This window comes from Triturus cristatus, chromosome 4_1 (genome assembly GCF_964204655.1).
Source record: "Triturus cristatus chromosome 4_1, aTriCri1.1, whole genome shotgun sequence".
Taxonomy (NCBI): Eukaryota; Metazoa; Chordata; class Amphibia; order Caudata; family Salamandridae; genus Triturus; species Triturus cristatus.
In genome coordinates, this window is record NC_140585.1 from 324,238,736 (window position 1) to 324,255,673 (window position 16,938).

Below are 16,938 nucleotides of genomic sequence, written 5' to 3' on the forward strand. Positions count from 1 at the left end.
CCGTACGAGTGCACGAGATACAACAGCTCACCATACAAAAGTGTGGGGGCTTGTGGGAGGGAGGAGCAGCCGTTTGGCAACATAACACACAGTGAACTCGACCATGTGCCACATGCTGGGCATCTCATCCATGATGACCACGGTCGCAGACATCCCACAACACCAACGACTGGCCTTTGTACACATCCTGTATGAATGCAGCGTGGTTTTCACTTCTATGCTCGTTCAGTGGTGTGATGTCGACGGGTTGTGTGACTTGTGTTCCTTGATGGTGTGTTTCATTTTGGCCATTGTTAGTCTATATGTGTGTTGTACTTAATTATGCATGTGTCCCATCTCTCCCCCTCCCCCCACTCCCTGCTTCTTCCTCTTCCTAGTGCTGGTGTGTCTATAATTTTGTTGCTGCACACATAAATAGATGTAAAGAATAAATTAGAATAGTTCCTTGATTCTTTTAGGTTTCAAAACTTCTCTATTGGTTTCTTTTTAATTTTCCATATGAACCGGTTTTTTTAATATTCAACAACACATAGAAGTCAGAAGTGCAATGTATTCTATCAACACACTTTCTAGAACATTCTATAATACGTGCATGTTAAAAGTTCATCAATTTTTTAAAACTTTACGATATTTTTTTGTAACATTTTCTTGAACATTTAACGACACATGCAGGTTAAAAGTTGATGATTGTTTTAAGTTCGAACAGTGCCTTCCAAATGCAAGTAGCAGGTGTGGTTGAGCTGAGCAAATTTTATCCTATGATATGTACTCCACGTTGAAACTACTTTTTCTTAACCAATCACAAAGATGCTTTTTCACAAAACTAATGTGCACCCTACTTTTAAAAAAGAATGCTTTTCATGATATCTTCAGAGATAAGTTATAGATAGGAATTAGCATTTAAAAAACCTTTGAAATTCACTGAAAAACCCATAGGTTTCATGCACGTTATAGTTAGGAATTGGCATTTAAAAAACCCTTGAAATTCACTGAAAAAACCAAAGGTTTCAGGGGCGTTATAGTTAGGAATTGGCATTTAAAAAACCTTAGAAATTCACTGAAAAAACCATAGGTTTCAGGGGTGTTATAGTTAGCTGGACATTTCCCTCGTACAAAACCATAGAAATTCCTCTGTTATAGTTAGTTCAGCTAACTATAACTCGCGCCCCCGCTATGCACTGCTGATGACGTCACATATTACATCACTCATGACATGGTCAGTGACATCACTCACGGCATCACTGATGACATCTCAAATGACATCACTGATGACGTAAATTAGAATTGAGGACTGTGTATGAAACTGGAAATGGTCTGGTGTCTGCACCTCCCCTTCACAAATGTACAGGTTCCTGCTGCTTGAAATGTCAAAATGGTAACAGCGTGCTATATTGACTTGCACGACCTCATAACAATGTTGGATAAAGTACTAAGGATTCGTGGATCTCCACACTTGCACCCTAAATAGTTATAAGGTGATCCTCTAGTTGGATGCAATTAACTAGATAATGTTATGTGATAAGTCTTTCGATTCATATGTGTGGAAAGGAAAAAGCGTAATTGGTATTCATGTACTTGAAAACAGGAAAACAGTGACAGGTTCTTATGTGGACTTATTTCCCGTTCCTCCAAACTGCAGAATCTGAGGCTCGGGTGCTGTGATCAATTTTCTGTCGTACCGGGGTGGGGGCGCAAAATCGTGATTTGTAAAAGTCTTTTTCACAATCCACCCTTCTCATTTCTCCCTGCCCGCTGCACCGACAGTGCTGCGTACAGGCAGAAAGGAGAGAAGGACTCGCATCCCTCGACCTGTCTCCCTCCCCCTCCCAATTCACCCGTGCAGCCCCAATAGGAGTGCCTACCTGCAGGGTTCAGCACTTCACGGGCTCCGATGGTCTCCGTAGGTTTGCCCGCCTCACTTCCTTCGTTCCACGGGCTCCACTGTTCTCCATTGACCCGCCTGCCTCGTTTCCTGTTGTCAGCGCTTTATAGGCTCCGATGGTCACAGTAAGTTCGCCCGCCTCACTTTCTTCGTTTTACGGGCTCTGCTGTACTCCGTTGGACCGCCTGCCTCGTTTCCTGTTGTCCTGTCAGACAGCCGAATCCGTGTTCCACTTAACTCCTTTGGCTCGTCTTTCTTGTGGTTAATTTCTCCTGTCAGTAGGCTGCATATGCACGTGTCCGCACTGCCAGATCAACTCGGGGATTGCAGCTCTGATACCAGATGCGGTTGCATCCGAGACCTGAAAGTTGGTATCTCCTATTTCTTAAGCTTTTCCGATCCCTTCCTCCTTCTTAACGTGGACCCTTCGAGCCGAGCCCCGGAGGGCTCTATTAAATGTCTATTTGTTTCTGCTCCTTCTGCCTTCCCACACCCTATGCAGTAGATCGCTAGTAGTTGGCGGAGCGCGCCAAACGTGAAATTCCCAAGCAAACAATAAAGCGATCACACAGAGGTTTTTGCAAAAACACCAGAAGTTGGTTTTAATCCAGGTAACGCGTTTCGCTTGCACAGCAAGCTTGGTCACATACTGTCCTGTGGGTATGGACTAGCAATACATAGTAAGTATAGGAACCAAGACGGGACTACAAAATACATTTTCCACTACAGCCAAATAGCATCCATTTTGCAGTGTTCAATTATACAAGTAAATGTATTCAATTCATGCATAAATAACAATCGTAATGAGAGTTTGTATTAGAATCATACAATAATATCCAATTGGATAGTGTGTCCCACCCACTAGGTTTTCAAAACAGAACTGGGGATCAGAACCAATGGGTTTAGTACATCTGACTCTGTCATGTCCTTTAGGCTAGTCCTGTTATGTATACCCCTATTACAAACATTTGTCCCATCCACATGACAAAACAGATTCTAAACAGGTGACCTTTTACCTAGTAGCTTGATCCTAACTCTTTGACACCAGGCTCTTGGTATCCTATCCGAATCCCTGTACCTGACAAACATAAGCACGGTAAAATTATTCTGTATAAGGGTCACTACTTTTTCATCCTTGGCCAACAGCCAGCTGTGCACGATCACATGTGTTTGGAAAAACATTTATGATTGTTATCAAAACATTTATGATTGTTTTCAAAACATATTGATTCCAGAAGAAACCCTGGAGTGACCACTCTAGTATATAAGACCCTTAGTCCCCCCTTCCAGGCTCACACGGGATCCTGAATGCTAAATCTTTGACACACAGCCGTCTGACATCCCTTGGGGTGTCATCCTTGACACAGAGACAGGGGTCCTGCCTTCTCAACCATCAGGGGAGGGGGCTGGTTCTTCCCTACGGGTTTCTTGGCTACAAATATATATATATATATATATATATATATATATATATATATATATATATTTTTTTTTTCATCAAAGCATCCAAGCATTTAGGGGCACACTCTCAACAGGATGTACCATCCGGCATTCACATATTGACAATATCCTGCAATGCTGCTCTGATACCTGTTACCGACCTAACGCGTTTCGAGGCTTCCTGCCTCTTTCTCAAAGGTCATATGCATTTGAAAAACACAGGGGGTTCTCATTTAAATATTTATTTATTCGCGCTCAGTGCGCGCAATGCAGGTTGGACTTCGTAGTCCTGGACTAAGTAGTCTCTGAGAACAAAACATTTTGCCTGTAGTAGGTCCTGTGATAGTTTCAAAATTTAACAGCATTTGCTTTACCCTAAGTGGGCACCGGAGCAGCAGGCAGGAATGATTCGTCACAGTCTGTTGTGCCGCAAAGGGGGGTCTCGGACAGTTCCGACCCACGGCCTTCCTTTCTCTCTGGAATGTTGCTGCCCCCCACGGTAGGATTGACCATGTAGTAATTTTCCATCAAAGCATCCAAGCATTTAGGGGCGCACTCTCAACAGGCTGTACCATCCGGCATTCACATATTGACAATATCCTGCAATGCTGCTCTGATACCCGTTACCGACCTGACGCGTTTCGAGGCTTCCTGCCTCTTTCTCAAAGGTCATATGCATTTGAAAAACACAGGTGGTTCTCATTTTAATATTTATTTATTCGCGCTCAGTGCGCGCAATGCAGGTTGGACTTCGTAGTCCTGGACTAAGTAGTCTCTGAGAACAAAACATTTTGCCTGTAGTAGGTCCTGTGATAGTTTCAAAATTTAACAGCATTTGCTTTACCCTAAGTGGGCTCCGGAGCAGCAGGCAGGAATGATTCGTCACAGTCTGTTGTGCCGCAAAGGGGGGTCTCGGACAGTTCCGACCCACGGCCTTCCTTTCTCTCTAGAATGTTGCTGCCCCCCACGGTAGGATTGACCGTGTAGTAATTTTCCATCAAAGCATCCAAGCATTTAGGGGCGCACTCTCAACAGGCTGTACCATCCGGCATTCACATATTGACAATATCCTGCAATGCTGCTCTGATACCTGTTACCGACCTGACGCGTTTCGAGGCTTCCTGCCTCTTTCTCAAAGGTCATATGCATTTGAAAAACACAGGTGGTTCTCATTTTAATATTTATTTATTCGCGCTCAGTGCGCGCAATGCAGGTTGGACTTCGTAGTCCTGGACTAAGTAGTCTCTGAGAACAAAACATTTTGCCTATAGTAGGTCGTGTGATAGTTTCAAAATTTAACAGCATTTGCTTTACCCTAATTGGGCTCCGGAGCAGCAGACAGGAATGATTCGTCACATGGGATCCTGAATGCTAAATCTTTGACACACAGCCGTCTGACATCCCTTGGGGTGTCATCCTTGACACAGAGACAGGGGTCCTTCCTTCTCAACCATCAGGGGAGGGGGCTGGTTCTTCCCTACGGGTTTCTTGGCTACAAATATATATATATATATATATATATGTATATATATACATATATATATTTGTATATATCTATATATATATATATATATATATATATATATATATATATATATATATATATATATATATATATATATATATCAAAGAAATACTGTTGGACCCGGCCTCGTGGCGTGGTCCTGACTTCCCTGGGGTTGGGCCCGTTCCCCGCCCTGGCCTCCACGGGCCACCCGTTCGAGCCGCACGAGGTCGCATACACCTCGGGGCTCCACCATTTTGTTGCCTGCCACGTGACCCTGCACACCAGTCCACCTGACTCCGCTCAACCCGGCCTCGGCCCCAGCGAGGCCCAGACATTGAGGCACCTAGAACTGGCCAGGGGGTATCACGTGAACACCTCATCGCCCTGGCAGAGGGCGGTATCGATGGGACCCCCAACCGTCCCCACACACCGAGGTGCGATCGGCCTCCATCTCTCCTGGGCCCGGCGCCTCTCCTGCTGGGCGTCTGGCCGCTCCCAACCCGGCCTCTCCGCCCCTCCGGGCGTAAGGGTCCGGACTTCAAAGGGCTCCAGGCCTATATCTGGGGCGCCCCCACAACAGACCGGCAGTTGTATCCCAGAGTCGAGAGCCCTGCTGATTGAATCGCGGCCGACCCTACGGAGAAGAACTCTTGCTTGAAACCACCACGAGCCCTGCAGACTGCGTCGCGGCTCCTTCTTGCTGAAACCTAGAAGCCCCCCGGAACATCGGGGCCCTGCTGACGCTGTCGCGGCCCAACCTCGCTGAAACCTCCCTCGGAGCCCTGCTGACGACGTCGCGGCTCGAGCTGAGCAGAAACCATCTTGAGAGCCCCGCTGACCTGGTCGCGGCTCTCCACGAACTGAACGCCAGAGCCCTGCTGACGCCGTCGCGGCTCGACCCCTCCGAGTTCCGGAGGCCCTCCAGCTTGAGGATAAGAACTGGGCCCCAGGTACCCTCGTACCAAGCTCCTGCCAAAGACTGTCCCGCTACCCCTTCCCTTCTAAAGAGACACTGAGACCTTTGTGGATCCCTTGATCCCCTTTCGTGTAAATATTGATCCCGTAACGTGCTGATAAAGAATTGCTCGTCTTGAGACAACCTCCTTGAGTCCTGTGTGGTGGTGTTACTGTGCTAGTACATAATAGGAGAAGGATCTCCCAGGAGGCTTCTCTGCAGCGCTCGGCTACTTCGTACAGTGTGGGGGCCCCTCTGGGTGGTCTCTCCGACTCCCCGAGGTCCGCCTTCCAACAAATACCCTTTCAGGCATAGAGTGACGAATAAATTATGCAAAAAAGAAGTAGAGAACTCTGGGTAGTTCTCAAGTTTAGGTGGAAAGCAGCTCCTGTATGGAGCACTCTCAACACCAGCGACACTCTAGATCTGCTCACCTCAAATGTCTGTTTTTCTATCAAAATCTTTAAGCATAGGATTAGCACAGTGCCATCCACGCCGAGATAGAAAAGGAGAAAGTCTTTTGCCATTTGTACAGCAAAATCTTTAAGCATAGGACTAGCACAGTGCTGTCCTTGCCGAGCTGTAAAATGACAAAAGCCAATTACCACTCCAGGCACAGTATTACAGCTTTGAGTTGGTAAAATACCAATCAAGCCAACCTGAAATGAGTAAAAGCAACCCCTATGCTTAAAGATTTTGCTGTACAAATGGCAAAAGACTTTGTCCTTTTCTATCTCGGCGTGGATGGCACTGTGCTAATCCTATGCAAAACAGACATTTGAGGTGAGCAGATCTAGAGTGTCGCTGGTGTTGAGAGTGCTCCATACAGGAGCTGCTTTCCACCTAAACTTGAGAACTACCCAGAGTTCTCTGCTTCTTTTTTGCATATATATATATATATATATAGACATATATCGCTACATGCAAATACATGCTACACATATCTATCTAGGCTAGGTAAATTAGGCAAATTACTTAGGGTGCGCATTTTAGGAATATGCAAGTGCCACTGTTTTTATCTGAATTACCTATGTACATCTTATTAGCACTATGGTAGAAATGCATCTACTATTTACTATATTGGTACTAGCAATCTCTTTTGTATGCTTCGTTCTCCTAATTGTCGCCGCAAATATGTTTTACACAAGACTGACGCTGGACCGATAAATACTTATTGAAATATCCTAATTGCCATCCTGTGTCATTTCTGAGAATAAGTGAGCAAAAGGACTGAGCGAAAAGTACTGTACTGATTTCCACGATCTCTGAGTAATCACATTTGTCATGTTCAGTGTTTGCCGGAAACTACCTACACCAATGTAAGACACAGAGGGGTGGTAGTAGCACTGTAGAGCAAGCTGGTCTAACAGATGACATATCCTGTGGGGCTGTCCGGAAGCGGTTGGGACACCAAGCCCTCAGTTTAGGTCATGCAAAGCGAGCAGGTCCTGGGGATTCCTAGGAACTACACAACAGCTCTTACACTAGAATCACGTGAACAAAACAATGGAGAAAAGAAAACAGTATGAACCATGGAGTACAAATAAGTAAGCAACTCTGAGTAAAGATAATGAGGGGATTTGGATTCTGTAAAAATGCCCAAGGTATACTGACTATGACAGTGAAACAGTGGGAGTGGCCCATAGTTCTTTCTAGTCCTTAAATTAGGTTTACATGTGTCTTAAGAGTCTCAACAATATGTATGAGACATTTATATATTTCATTTTGCAGGTGTCTTCCTCATCATCTATCTAATCTTTAAATTAGATTGACATGTGTCTTAAAAGTTTCAACAAGAAGTACAAGACCTTTACATATTTTATTTTCAAGGTGCCTTCCTTATCCCATACCTCATCTTCCTCTTTACCTGTGGGATCCCGTTGTTCATCCTTGAGGTCTCCATGGGACAGTACACAGGCCAAGGGGGCATAACCTGCTGGAGACGACTCTGCCCAATTTTTGAAGGTGAGCTATTTTTTACTTCTTAATATGTTCTTAAAACTGTAGAAAACGAAACTCTGATACAGATTAAATGCCCAGATATTTAATGAATTTGCAGCACCCTCAGAAATATAGTGGCAAGTGTTATATGTCGCAATATTTGATTGTTACTTTGTCAACTAGATTTGAGTTCCAGTTTAATAAAAAGGTATAGAACACTTAGCGGTGTGATCTTTTCCTGTAATAAAAAAACATGAATGTATCTGTAATCCTCACTATCGTCATAGCATATAGTTTTCTGAGGTTTACAGGGTAAGGTGAGCATTCTAATCACATTATACAATGATTTACAGTGATATGAATTGTAGGTCTGTAAGGAAATTGCTTAATTTTAAGTGTACAAATTCTAAGTGCAGGAGCTTGGTGGTTGCAGATTAAACGGCCTTTGCAGAAATGGGGCAGAGTAGAAAGATACTAACAGAGTTTATGCTGTCAGTTCTGTAGAATGTGATAACAGTTATCCAAAACATCTTTTTCAAAAGTTATGGTCTAAAACTTTCTTTTACAATGAAGTTGGTTTCTTGTCCAGACACACAAACACACACATATATACATATTTATTGTGGATATTATATATATATATTATCTACTGGCGGTCGCCAGTAGATAATTATAGTTAGGACCGTGTTTCCATAGGAAATCCGCAACATTCTATTTGGAATAACTTTGGCGCCGGTTGACGAATCCTCGCAAAATTTTCAAAATAGGTGGGGCGCTCTGCTCCGCTCCTACCCTGAAAGTCTCGGGGGGATTCGTCAAGCGGGGGTTGAGAAAAAAGGGGGGTCCCAAAACGCGTTCTCCCCATGCAATTTTCCATAGGGACCTTTAGTCCAAGGTACAGCCCGAACGGCTGAACAGAATTACTTGAAATTTGGCAGAGAGGTAGTCCTCAGGTCAGGGAAGTGCCTTTTGCAGGTCTGGTATCAATCTGTTCAGTAGTTCCTGAGAAAATCATATATATATGTGGGCGGAGCCTAACCACACATCTCATCCTGAGATCTGATTGGCTGTCAGCACGTCATCCAAGAAGTGTTGGCAGCCATCTTGGGACCAATATACATGATAGCACCTCATTAAAAAGCATTGCAGTTAATAGAAGGTTTTAAGACTTTAGTTACATTATAAATCATTTGTTGATGGTACCATACTCATTTTAGGAATTGTGGTATGTTCTAAGGTGATTTCACCATGTGAAAAAGCCTTCTGCTGGGATATCATGATTGAGAGAAAAATATTTTCTCATGCTTTTCCAACAGAGGTTTGAAAGGTGATCTATAAGCTAAACTGAGAGCTTATTTGCTGTAAATTCACATTATCTTTCTCAGTCATGTGAGAATGAAGTCTGACATTCTCAGTAAAACATGTACATCCAACAAGGGCAGAGACTGTCAGTTGATTCCTTTGTGTTCTACTGCAGCTTCCCAGAGTGTTCCAAAGAACAACTAGAACGCTAACAGTCCTACTTATGATAAACATATGGCACACCTGAAGCCATCTTGCTTGGATTAAAGTGGTAACTCTTAAAACATTTATTTAAAAAGGAACAAAATGAGTGGGTTCATTTTTCCATAAAGAGTATGATTAGTGCTGCAGAAAGAAAAATTAGGGCACATTTTGAGTGACTTCTCAAATCCTCTTCTATTCCATTAAAAAATTCTGACATGGAGACTGAAACATGCACTTTCAATACCAGCAGCAGTTTTCCCTGGTGAGCAGTAGCTTTACTACAGTGATCTAATGAGCAAAAAGAGTGCTAACATTCTGAATTTATGGCAAATGTGTGACACATCTGAATGCCTTCTTGATGGAATCAAAGTAAAAAACTGAAAGTATTTCCTACTGAGGAGACTGCAGTAAATGAGGAAATTAGGAAACTTCATAACAAATAAGTCTCCCAAGATGGCCACCAGAGACAAAAGAGCCCAAATGTAGCCCAAATATCACCCAGATGTAGCCCAAGTATAGCCCAATGACAGAATGTCCCAGAGTGTTCTTAAAAACAACTAGAGCGCTTACTGTCTTCATTATGACAAAAGTATGGCACACCTGAAGCCATCTTGATTGGAATAAACTGGTAACACTTAAAACATTTAATTTAAAAAGGAACACAATGAGGGGGTTCATTTTGCCATAGAAATTACGATTAATGCTGAAGAAAGAAAATGAGGGCACATTTTGAGTGACTTCTCAAATCCTCTTCTATTTCATTAATAAATTCTGACATGCAGACTGAAACATGCACTTTTAATACCAGGAGCAGACTTCCTTGGTGAACAGTAGTTTTACTACCGTGATCTAATGAGCAACTAGAGTGCTTACATTCAGAATTTATGGCAACTGTGTGACATATCTGAATACTTTCATGATGGAATCAAAGTAAAAAACTGAAAGCATTTCCTACTGAGGAGACTGCAGTACATGAGGAAATTAGGAAACTTCATAACAAATAAATCTCCCAAGATGGCAACCGGAGACAAAAGAGCCCAAATGTAGCCCAAAATCACCCAGATGTAGCCCAAATATAGCCCAATGACAGAAGTGTGCAAAACACTTATTATTTTGTGTTTTTGCAGTGTTATATAGTGCAGACTTGTCAGGTATTGGAGTGCTTTACATGAGCATTGGTTACATCACACAAGAACAAATTCATTTTGGTTGTAGACATGGGGAGACTAAGTGATTTGACCAGAATCACAGAATCTCGAGCTGAAGCAGAAACTCCAACCTGGTTCCCCAGTTGCAAAGTCTGCAGTTCTGGAAGTAACACCACATCCTCTCCCCTAAGTGCAACATTTAATCAAGTGGTCAACTGGATAAAAAAACATAAAGATAACAAATAATTTAAAAGTGCTTTGTCGCTATTTGAAAACTCAGAAAATATGTCCTTATTTTAGTCTTTTAGAGCACTAACCATAATTTTGATGCCAATAAGACCCTCTCATATATGTAATTTCTAAAGGAAATGCTCTAGGTATTACAGTTTTGATTACATCAAGATGACGTCAGGCGTTCCACACTTTTGTACTAAATATAGAATGTTAGCAATCTAGTTGTTCATTAGGATACTGTTGAGAGGCAGAGGCCAGGGGCACGGACTCTGAAAATTGAAGGCAGGTAGGAGGGTGCAAAGGCAACAATTTAATCACACTGAGCAGGCAGGAAGGGAAGTGGCAGCACAACAGACTATGGAGGGCAGTGGAAAGGGGGGCAGGGGCAACAAACCAACAATACAGGACTTGCAAGAGAGGCTATGGCAATGTAATAGACCATTGTGGGCAGAAGGAAGAGGCAATGGTAGTACAACCATACATGCCAACAGACCCGATTCAGCCAGGAAACGTCCAATGTTTTTAAGCTCAAATGGGCTTTATTTGATCTGTCTCCTGTCTACAATCTCATCTTTTTCAATGTAACTCAAAGGGGAAAATCAATACCCCATTTTTCTTTCAAAATCTCCCTCTTACCAAGTTCAAAATGTTCGCAAGTATGGTACATAGGATCATGGAAGCAAATGGGGTAGGGACATGGACTTGGATAACAGAGGACAGGAGGGACAAGGAGAGGTGCACCAAACTGACCCTGCAGGGCAGGCATCAGGGTGTGCAGCAGCACAATACACCACACAGGGCATGCGGGACGGGAGTGCAGCACAACAATCCATAGAAAGCAAGAGGGAGGGGACAGGACCATGCACATGGACAACAGAGAACAGAGGGGCAAGAGGCAATGGTAGCTAGCTCACCATAATGGACAGACAGGAGAGAAAGCTGCAGCATAACAGACCATAAAGGGCAGGAGGGACGGATCAGGGGCATTACAATGGAACAGACAAGCCAGGGCAACAGAGGGCTGGGGGCAAGGGGCAGGGCAGGAGCAGCAAGATAGCCATGGAGGTCAGGGAGGATGGGCACTAGAAGCAAGACACACCATGAAGAGCAACACTGAGACTGTGATGGCATACACACAGACCATGGAGGGAAGGTGGGAGGGGGTCAGGGGCAGCTAACTGACCACACAGGGAAGGTGGGAGGGGCCATGGCAGCACAGAAGACCATGCATGGCAAGTGGGAGGGTTAGTGGCAGCACAATGGCTATGGTGGGCAAGAAGGAGGGTGCAGGGGCATGCACAAAGGACGATGGAGGATAGAAGGGAGGGTCAGGACCTGTGCACAGACAAGAAAGTTCAGGGGAAGGGGCCTCACAACAGACCGCACGGGGCAGGCAGGAGGAGCAGTTGCAGCACAACAGACCAGGGAGGGCAGAAGGGTGTGGCAGTACAATGGACCATGTAGGACAGGAGGAAGAGGATAGGGGCATGGCATGTGGACAGGCAGGGTGGAGGTGGCAGGGACAGATTACAGTCATCTGACAATGCTAGGCAGGTGGGAGGGGAGTGGCAGCTCAACAGAACACTGAGAGTAGATAGGAGTGGCAGGTCCATGGAACATGGTGGGCAAAAAGGATGGAGCAGGGGCATGTACAAAGACATCGGAGGGCAGGGGGAAAGAGAATAGGGGCAGCAAGCTAAGCACAGAGTTTAAGCAGGAGGTCAATGATGGGGCATAGAATTGGGCAATGGAGGGCAGGAGGAGTGGACTGGTACATCATACTAAATTGAGGGCAGTGGCAGCACATCAGACCATGCATGGCAGGAGGGAGGAGGCTAGTCCATGGATTCACACAACAGAGGATAGGGAGGAGGGGGATGGGGCAGCAAGCTAACTGTTCAGAGAAGGCGGGTATTAGGAACTTTATTGTTTTTAAAACGTGTGTCTGTGCGAACTACTTAAAATATGAACAAGTATGCAGCATAATCTCACTTTTATTCAGGAAGAAGAGGACGTTTGTGACTGTGACTCCGGGCTCACTTGGCAGAAACACCCACTGACCCTCCACCCCCTATCGCAAAATGTAATGCCCGTGAAAAGTGTAGGTGAACACTAGGCCTGGGCGGTAAATTCCGTTCCGTTCGTGGAATTTGGGTAATTTTTTGCTTGTTCGCGTTCTCAATATGCGTGTTCACAAGATATTTCACCCCGAGCACGCAAACAGCGATCGCGAACAGGAAAAAAGTATCGCGAACAAGCAATTCCGCGCGTTCGCGGAATTTCTGCGTGTTCGCGGAGATTTTTTACCGTTTCACGGAGATTTGCGTAACGCGATTACGCAACTTCCGCCCACCCCTAGTGAACACAGTGTTATATAGAACATAGTCCTGAGAGCACGATTGAAAATGAAAACTAGATATAGTGTATGGTATAAACTATGCACCAAAAAGTGTGATATAAGATGAACCAGGCGTGAAATATAATATGCAATACATTGTGCGCAATTACAGATTCATTGGAGAGCGCGAGATAGCACAGGCACTAGCGCGTGCTATGCGATATGCGCCTTGGAGTGTAATATGCACAGGGCAGTGTTGTGTAACCTAACTAGTCTCTAAAGTTGTAATATAAAATATGTGCTGGGGAGTGTAACGTTGCATATGCACTGTGACAAAGATATGGATCCCAGATTGTAATATGTATGGCATAGCACTGTGCGTTATAACATAGGCATCGAGGAAGGCACGTTAGATGGGGCAATATAACCCGTGCGAAGACAAGTGTGGCATGACATTTTCACGGGGTGGTGTTACAGTGCACATGGGCTAGAGAGTGTCATAGCATATGCACTAGCTAGTGGAATACAACACAGAGGTGTGTGGCACTCAGCAGGCAATGGTGGGTGTAACACAGCATTGGGCTCTGCCAGGAGCGCGCTGTGACTCTCAAGTGATGTTCGTCCCCTTTCCAGAGAGTAAAATAAAAAGTATTACACATCCGGCAGTGGATGTGTGTTTTATTAACCGTGAGGGGGGTTTCTTGCATAGTTTTGGTCGAATTTTTGTCGAATCCCCTTTGAATGGCTTGGTGTGCATGTGTATTAAATGTGCCCGTCAATAGCTACCCATGTTTGTATAAATAAACGACAAGGATGTCTACCGGGATTAGGCACGGTAGGGCATCAGACATGTCAGAGCTTCACTAGTGGTGTAAATACATTCCACGTGGATTCATTGTATGCATAGTCGCCTTTTAATGAATATCACGCAAATCGTCATGGTGATAGGTACGTACGGTTTGTCCAGCTTGTTCTAGGTGTGTCTATAAATATATATTTTTTAAAAATAATAAAAACAGTGTCCGGCCCTGGGGATTGGGGTAAAAAAAATATAATTAGGAGACAGGCCCTGGGAGATGGGGTCATCAGGGCCAATAAATTAGAATAAGAAGGGGAACCACACAGCCCCCCTTCTTAAAAAATTTAAATAAATAAAAGACTGGCATCGTGCCGGAGGCCACGCCCCCTCCTTGCAGCACTCTGCAAATGCGCCCCCTGGCGAATTGTAAATTGGGGAATTAATTCCTCTTCAATACTGAGGGTCCCTGAGGGCCAACTAGCCCAACAGGCATCTCCAGTATGCGCCAGGGAGCTGCGCTGCAGACAGGTGTTCTGAGGCCAAGCCCCTTTTTACACCTCTCTGCAACGCAGCTCTGTGGCGCTTACTGGAGGTACCTAGTGGTCTAGTTTGACCCTAGGGACCCTTTTGTGTAACAGGATGTATAGGTGTATGAGTACATATGATGAGGGAGTACATGTATGAGTGACTGTATAGGACTGTTGGTGAATGAGTGGATGTGTATATGGATCTTAGAATTACTGAAGAGGTTGTTGTAACTGGTATTGGTATGTCCATTGTTTTGAAAGTTTCTATTTTTGAATGTGTGTATCAAAGGTTATATTAGGGTGAGAGGAGGTCTGCCACTCTATCACAATGATGATGTCATCAGTGATGTCATCAGTGATGTCATTTGAGATGTCATCAGTGATGTCATGAGTGATGTCACTGACCATGTCATGAGTGATGTAATATGTGACGTCATCAGCAGTGCATTGCGGGCGCGCGAGTTATAGTTAGCTGAACTAACTATAACGGGGCAATTTCATTGGTTTTTTACGAGTAAAATGTCCAGCTAACTATAACATGTGTGAAACCTATGGTTTTTTCACTGAATTTCTAAGGTTTTTTAAATGCTAATTCCTAACTATAACGTGTGTGAAACCTATGGTTTTTTCACTGAATTTCAAAGGTTTTTTAAATGCTAATTCCTAACTATAACGTGTGTGAAACCCATGGTTTTTTCAGTGAATTTGCAAGGTTTTTTAAATGCTAATTTTTTTTTTATTCTTCAATTTTTTCAAACATATTTTTAATTTAATTTTCTTACCTTTTATAAAGACTATGCTTTAATTTTTAAAATCCTTAAATATTTTTTTTTAATATATTTTTTAAAATAAACATGTAAAATTTATTTCCAGTTCTTTTATTTATTTATTTTTTTTTTTTAGTACGCGTACCGTAAGCTCACGGTAAGCATACGGTTTACGCAACGTCCGTAATCTATCTACGCTGCTTGCGTATAGTTACGCACTTTGCGTAGCTGCGCGTACTGCGCGTGGGACGCGTGCGCGCTTACGCCACACGCGCACGTTACGCGGAAGTGCCGGGGAGTGACTGTTATGCGCATGCGCGCAAGCGCGTGTCTTTTTTACGCGCACGCGTACTTTTTGCCGTAAGCGTACCGTAAGCGTACCGTAAGCGTACGGTAGGTCATGTGATCTTGAAACACAACTTTTGATTGGTTGAAACTACTTTCAGTTCTAGAACTCTCCTACACCACACCCATTCCCCTCATTTCTGCTTGTGATCCCTTGGGAGAAGGAGCTGGTTTGTCTTTGGGATACGATGGCAGAACAGCAGAGCTCTTCTGAGAGTGAGGCTAGCACTAGCAGCACTGTCTTGAGGCAGAGATCGAGGAAACAAAAGCCTTCTTATGTTTGGGATTATTTTACTTTTCCAGAAGGCCAGCAAAAGGTGAATGCACCCTTAGTTACTTGCAAGCTGTGTCAGCGTGTACTTTCTAGAGGTAATCCTAACAGGAAGTATTCCTTTGGGAATCACACCATGAAGAGACACCTCCAGGATGTACACAGAAGGACACATGGTCATCTTTTTGGAGGTAACTCTTCAGAAAGACGAGCCAGTACATCCACAGCAGCTCAGCCTGGACCATCACCTGCAGGGCTTACTCCTTCTTCTGCAGGTCAGGTGAGCCCTTCATCTGTGGGGGGAGAATCTCCTTTTGCTGGCCCTCTGGAAATGAACCCTCGATTTCAGAAGGTTGATATTCATTGCACATTTTGTAAAGATCTAATTTGCCATAGGGAGACCAGTGTTTCCCTAGTGAACAACAAAATAGATCAGCACATTTGTCGCTTTGAATAATTTTCCCATGCTTCCTTTCCTCTGTCCCTGCATGAACACAACGGTTCTTTTAAGAGCCAACCTTATCTTTCATCTTTTTTTTACATATGTTTTTAAAAACTTTTTTTTATTTTTTTTTACCGTACGCGTACGGTGCGCGTACTTTTTTTTTATTTTTAAAAAAAAACACTAAAAATCATTTATCACATTACATTGTCCTTGAGAGACTACAATTATTATTATTGACTTACCATACTCACTGAAAAAATATTTATTCATTTCTTTTTTTAAAAAATAGTTTTAAAAATGTTTGTAGTTTTCGAAAATTTTCTATATCTATCTGGAAAAAAAGAAAAAAGTATTAATATTTTTTAAACATTTTATAATACAGTACACATATTTACATTTTTTACCAAAAAATCTTTTTGCCTTATTTTTGCTGTTTTCAGAATATATTGCATTTCACTATAAATTGTGAAAGCAATTGCATTCATCATTTTACAGCGGGCAAAAAAAAATACCAATCACAAAGATTGTATTAAAAAAGCCCTGATTCTTTTTTTAATTAAACTTAACATTATAGAAATGCATAATATTGTAAAAAAATATCATCTAATACCAATACTTATTTCTTTAAAATACCGTCTGATATGTTTGTTTCAGAACTATAATCACAATATTATATCTCAAATAACTCCAAAATACATCTGATTTCATTTCCTTTAGGCCAAATAGTAATTTTAATTTTTTTTTTGGAATAAATTTCCTACGGAAATCCAATAAAATTCTAAAGTTTAATTTGTCCAGATCTCACCGATTCTCTGTAACATTTTGGTTCACGA

The 16,938-nt window shown here is 43.2% G+C and overlaps 1 protein-coding gene across 6 annotated transcripts in view; it reads left to right on the top strand.

Annotated features, from left to right (window-relative positions):
- LOC146854878 (sodium- and chloride-dependent GABA transporter 2-like) overlaps nucleotides 1-16,938 on the top strand; it is a 1,159,405-nt gene that overhangs the window by 523,769 nt on the left and 618,698 nt on the right. For 4 of the 6 annotated variants that reach the window (XM_085652283.1, XM_085652281.1, XM_085652280.1 and 1 more), the window contains one exon: nucleotides 7,615-7,749. The exons of the other annotated variants lie outside the window; for them this stretch is intronic. In XM_085652283.1, the coding sequence (XP_085508409.1) occupies nucleotides 7,615-7,749 (135 nt within the window). The remainder of the gene's footprint in view (nucleotides 1-7,614; nucleotides 7,750-16,938) is intronic. 6 annotated transcript variants of the gene reach the window in all.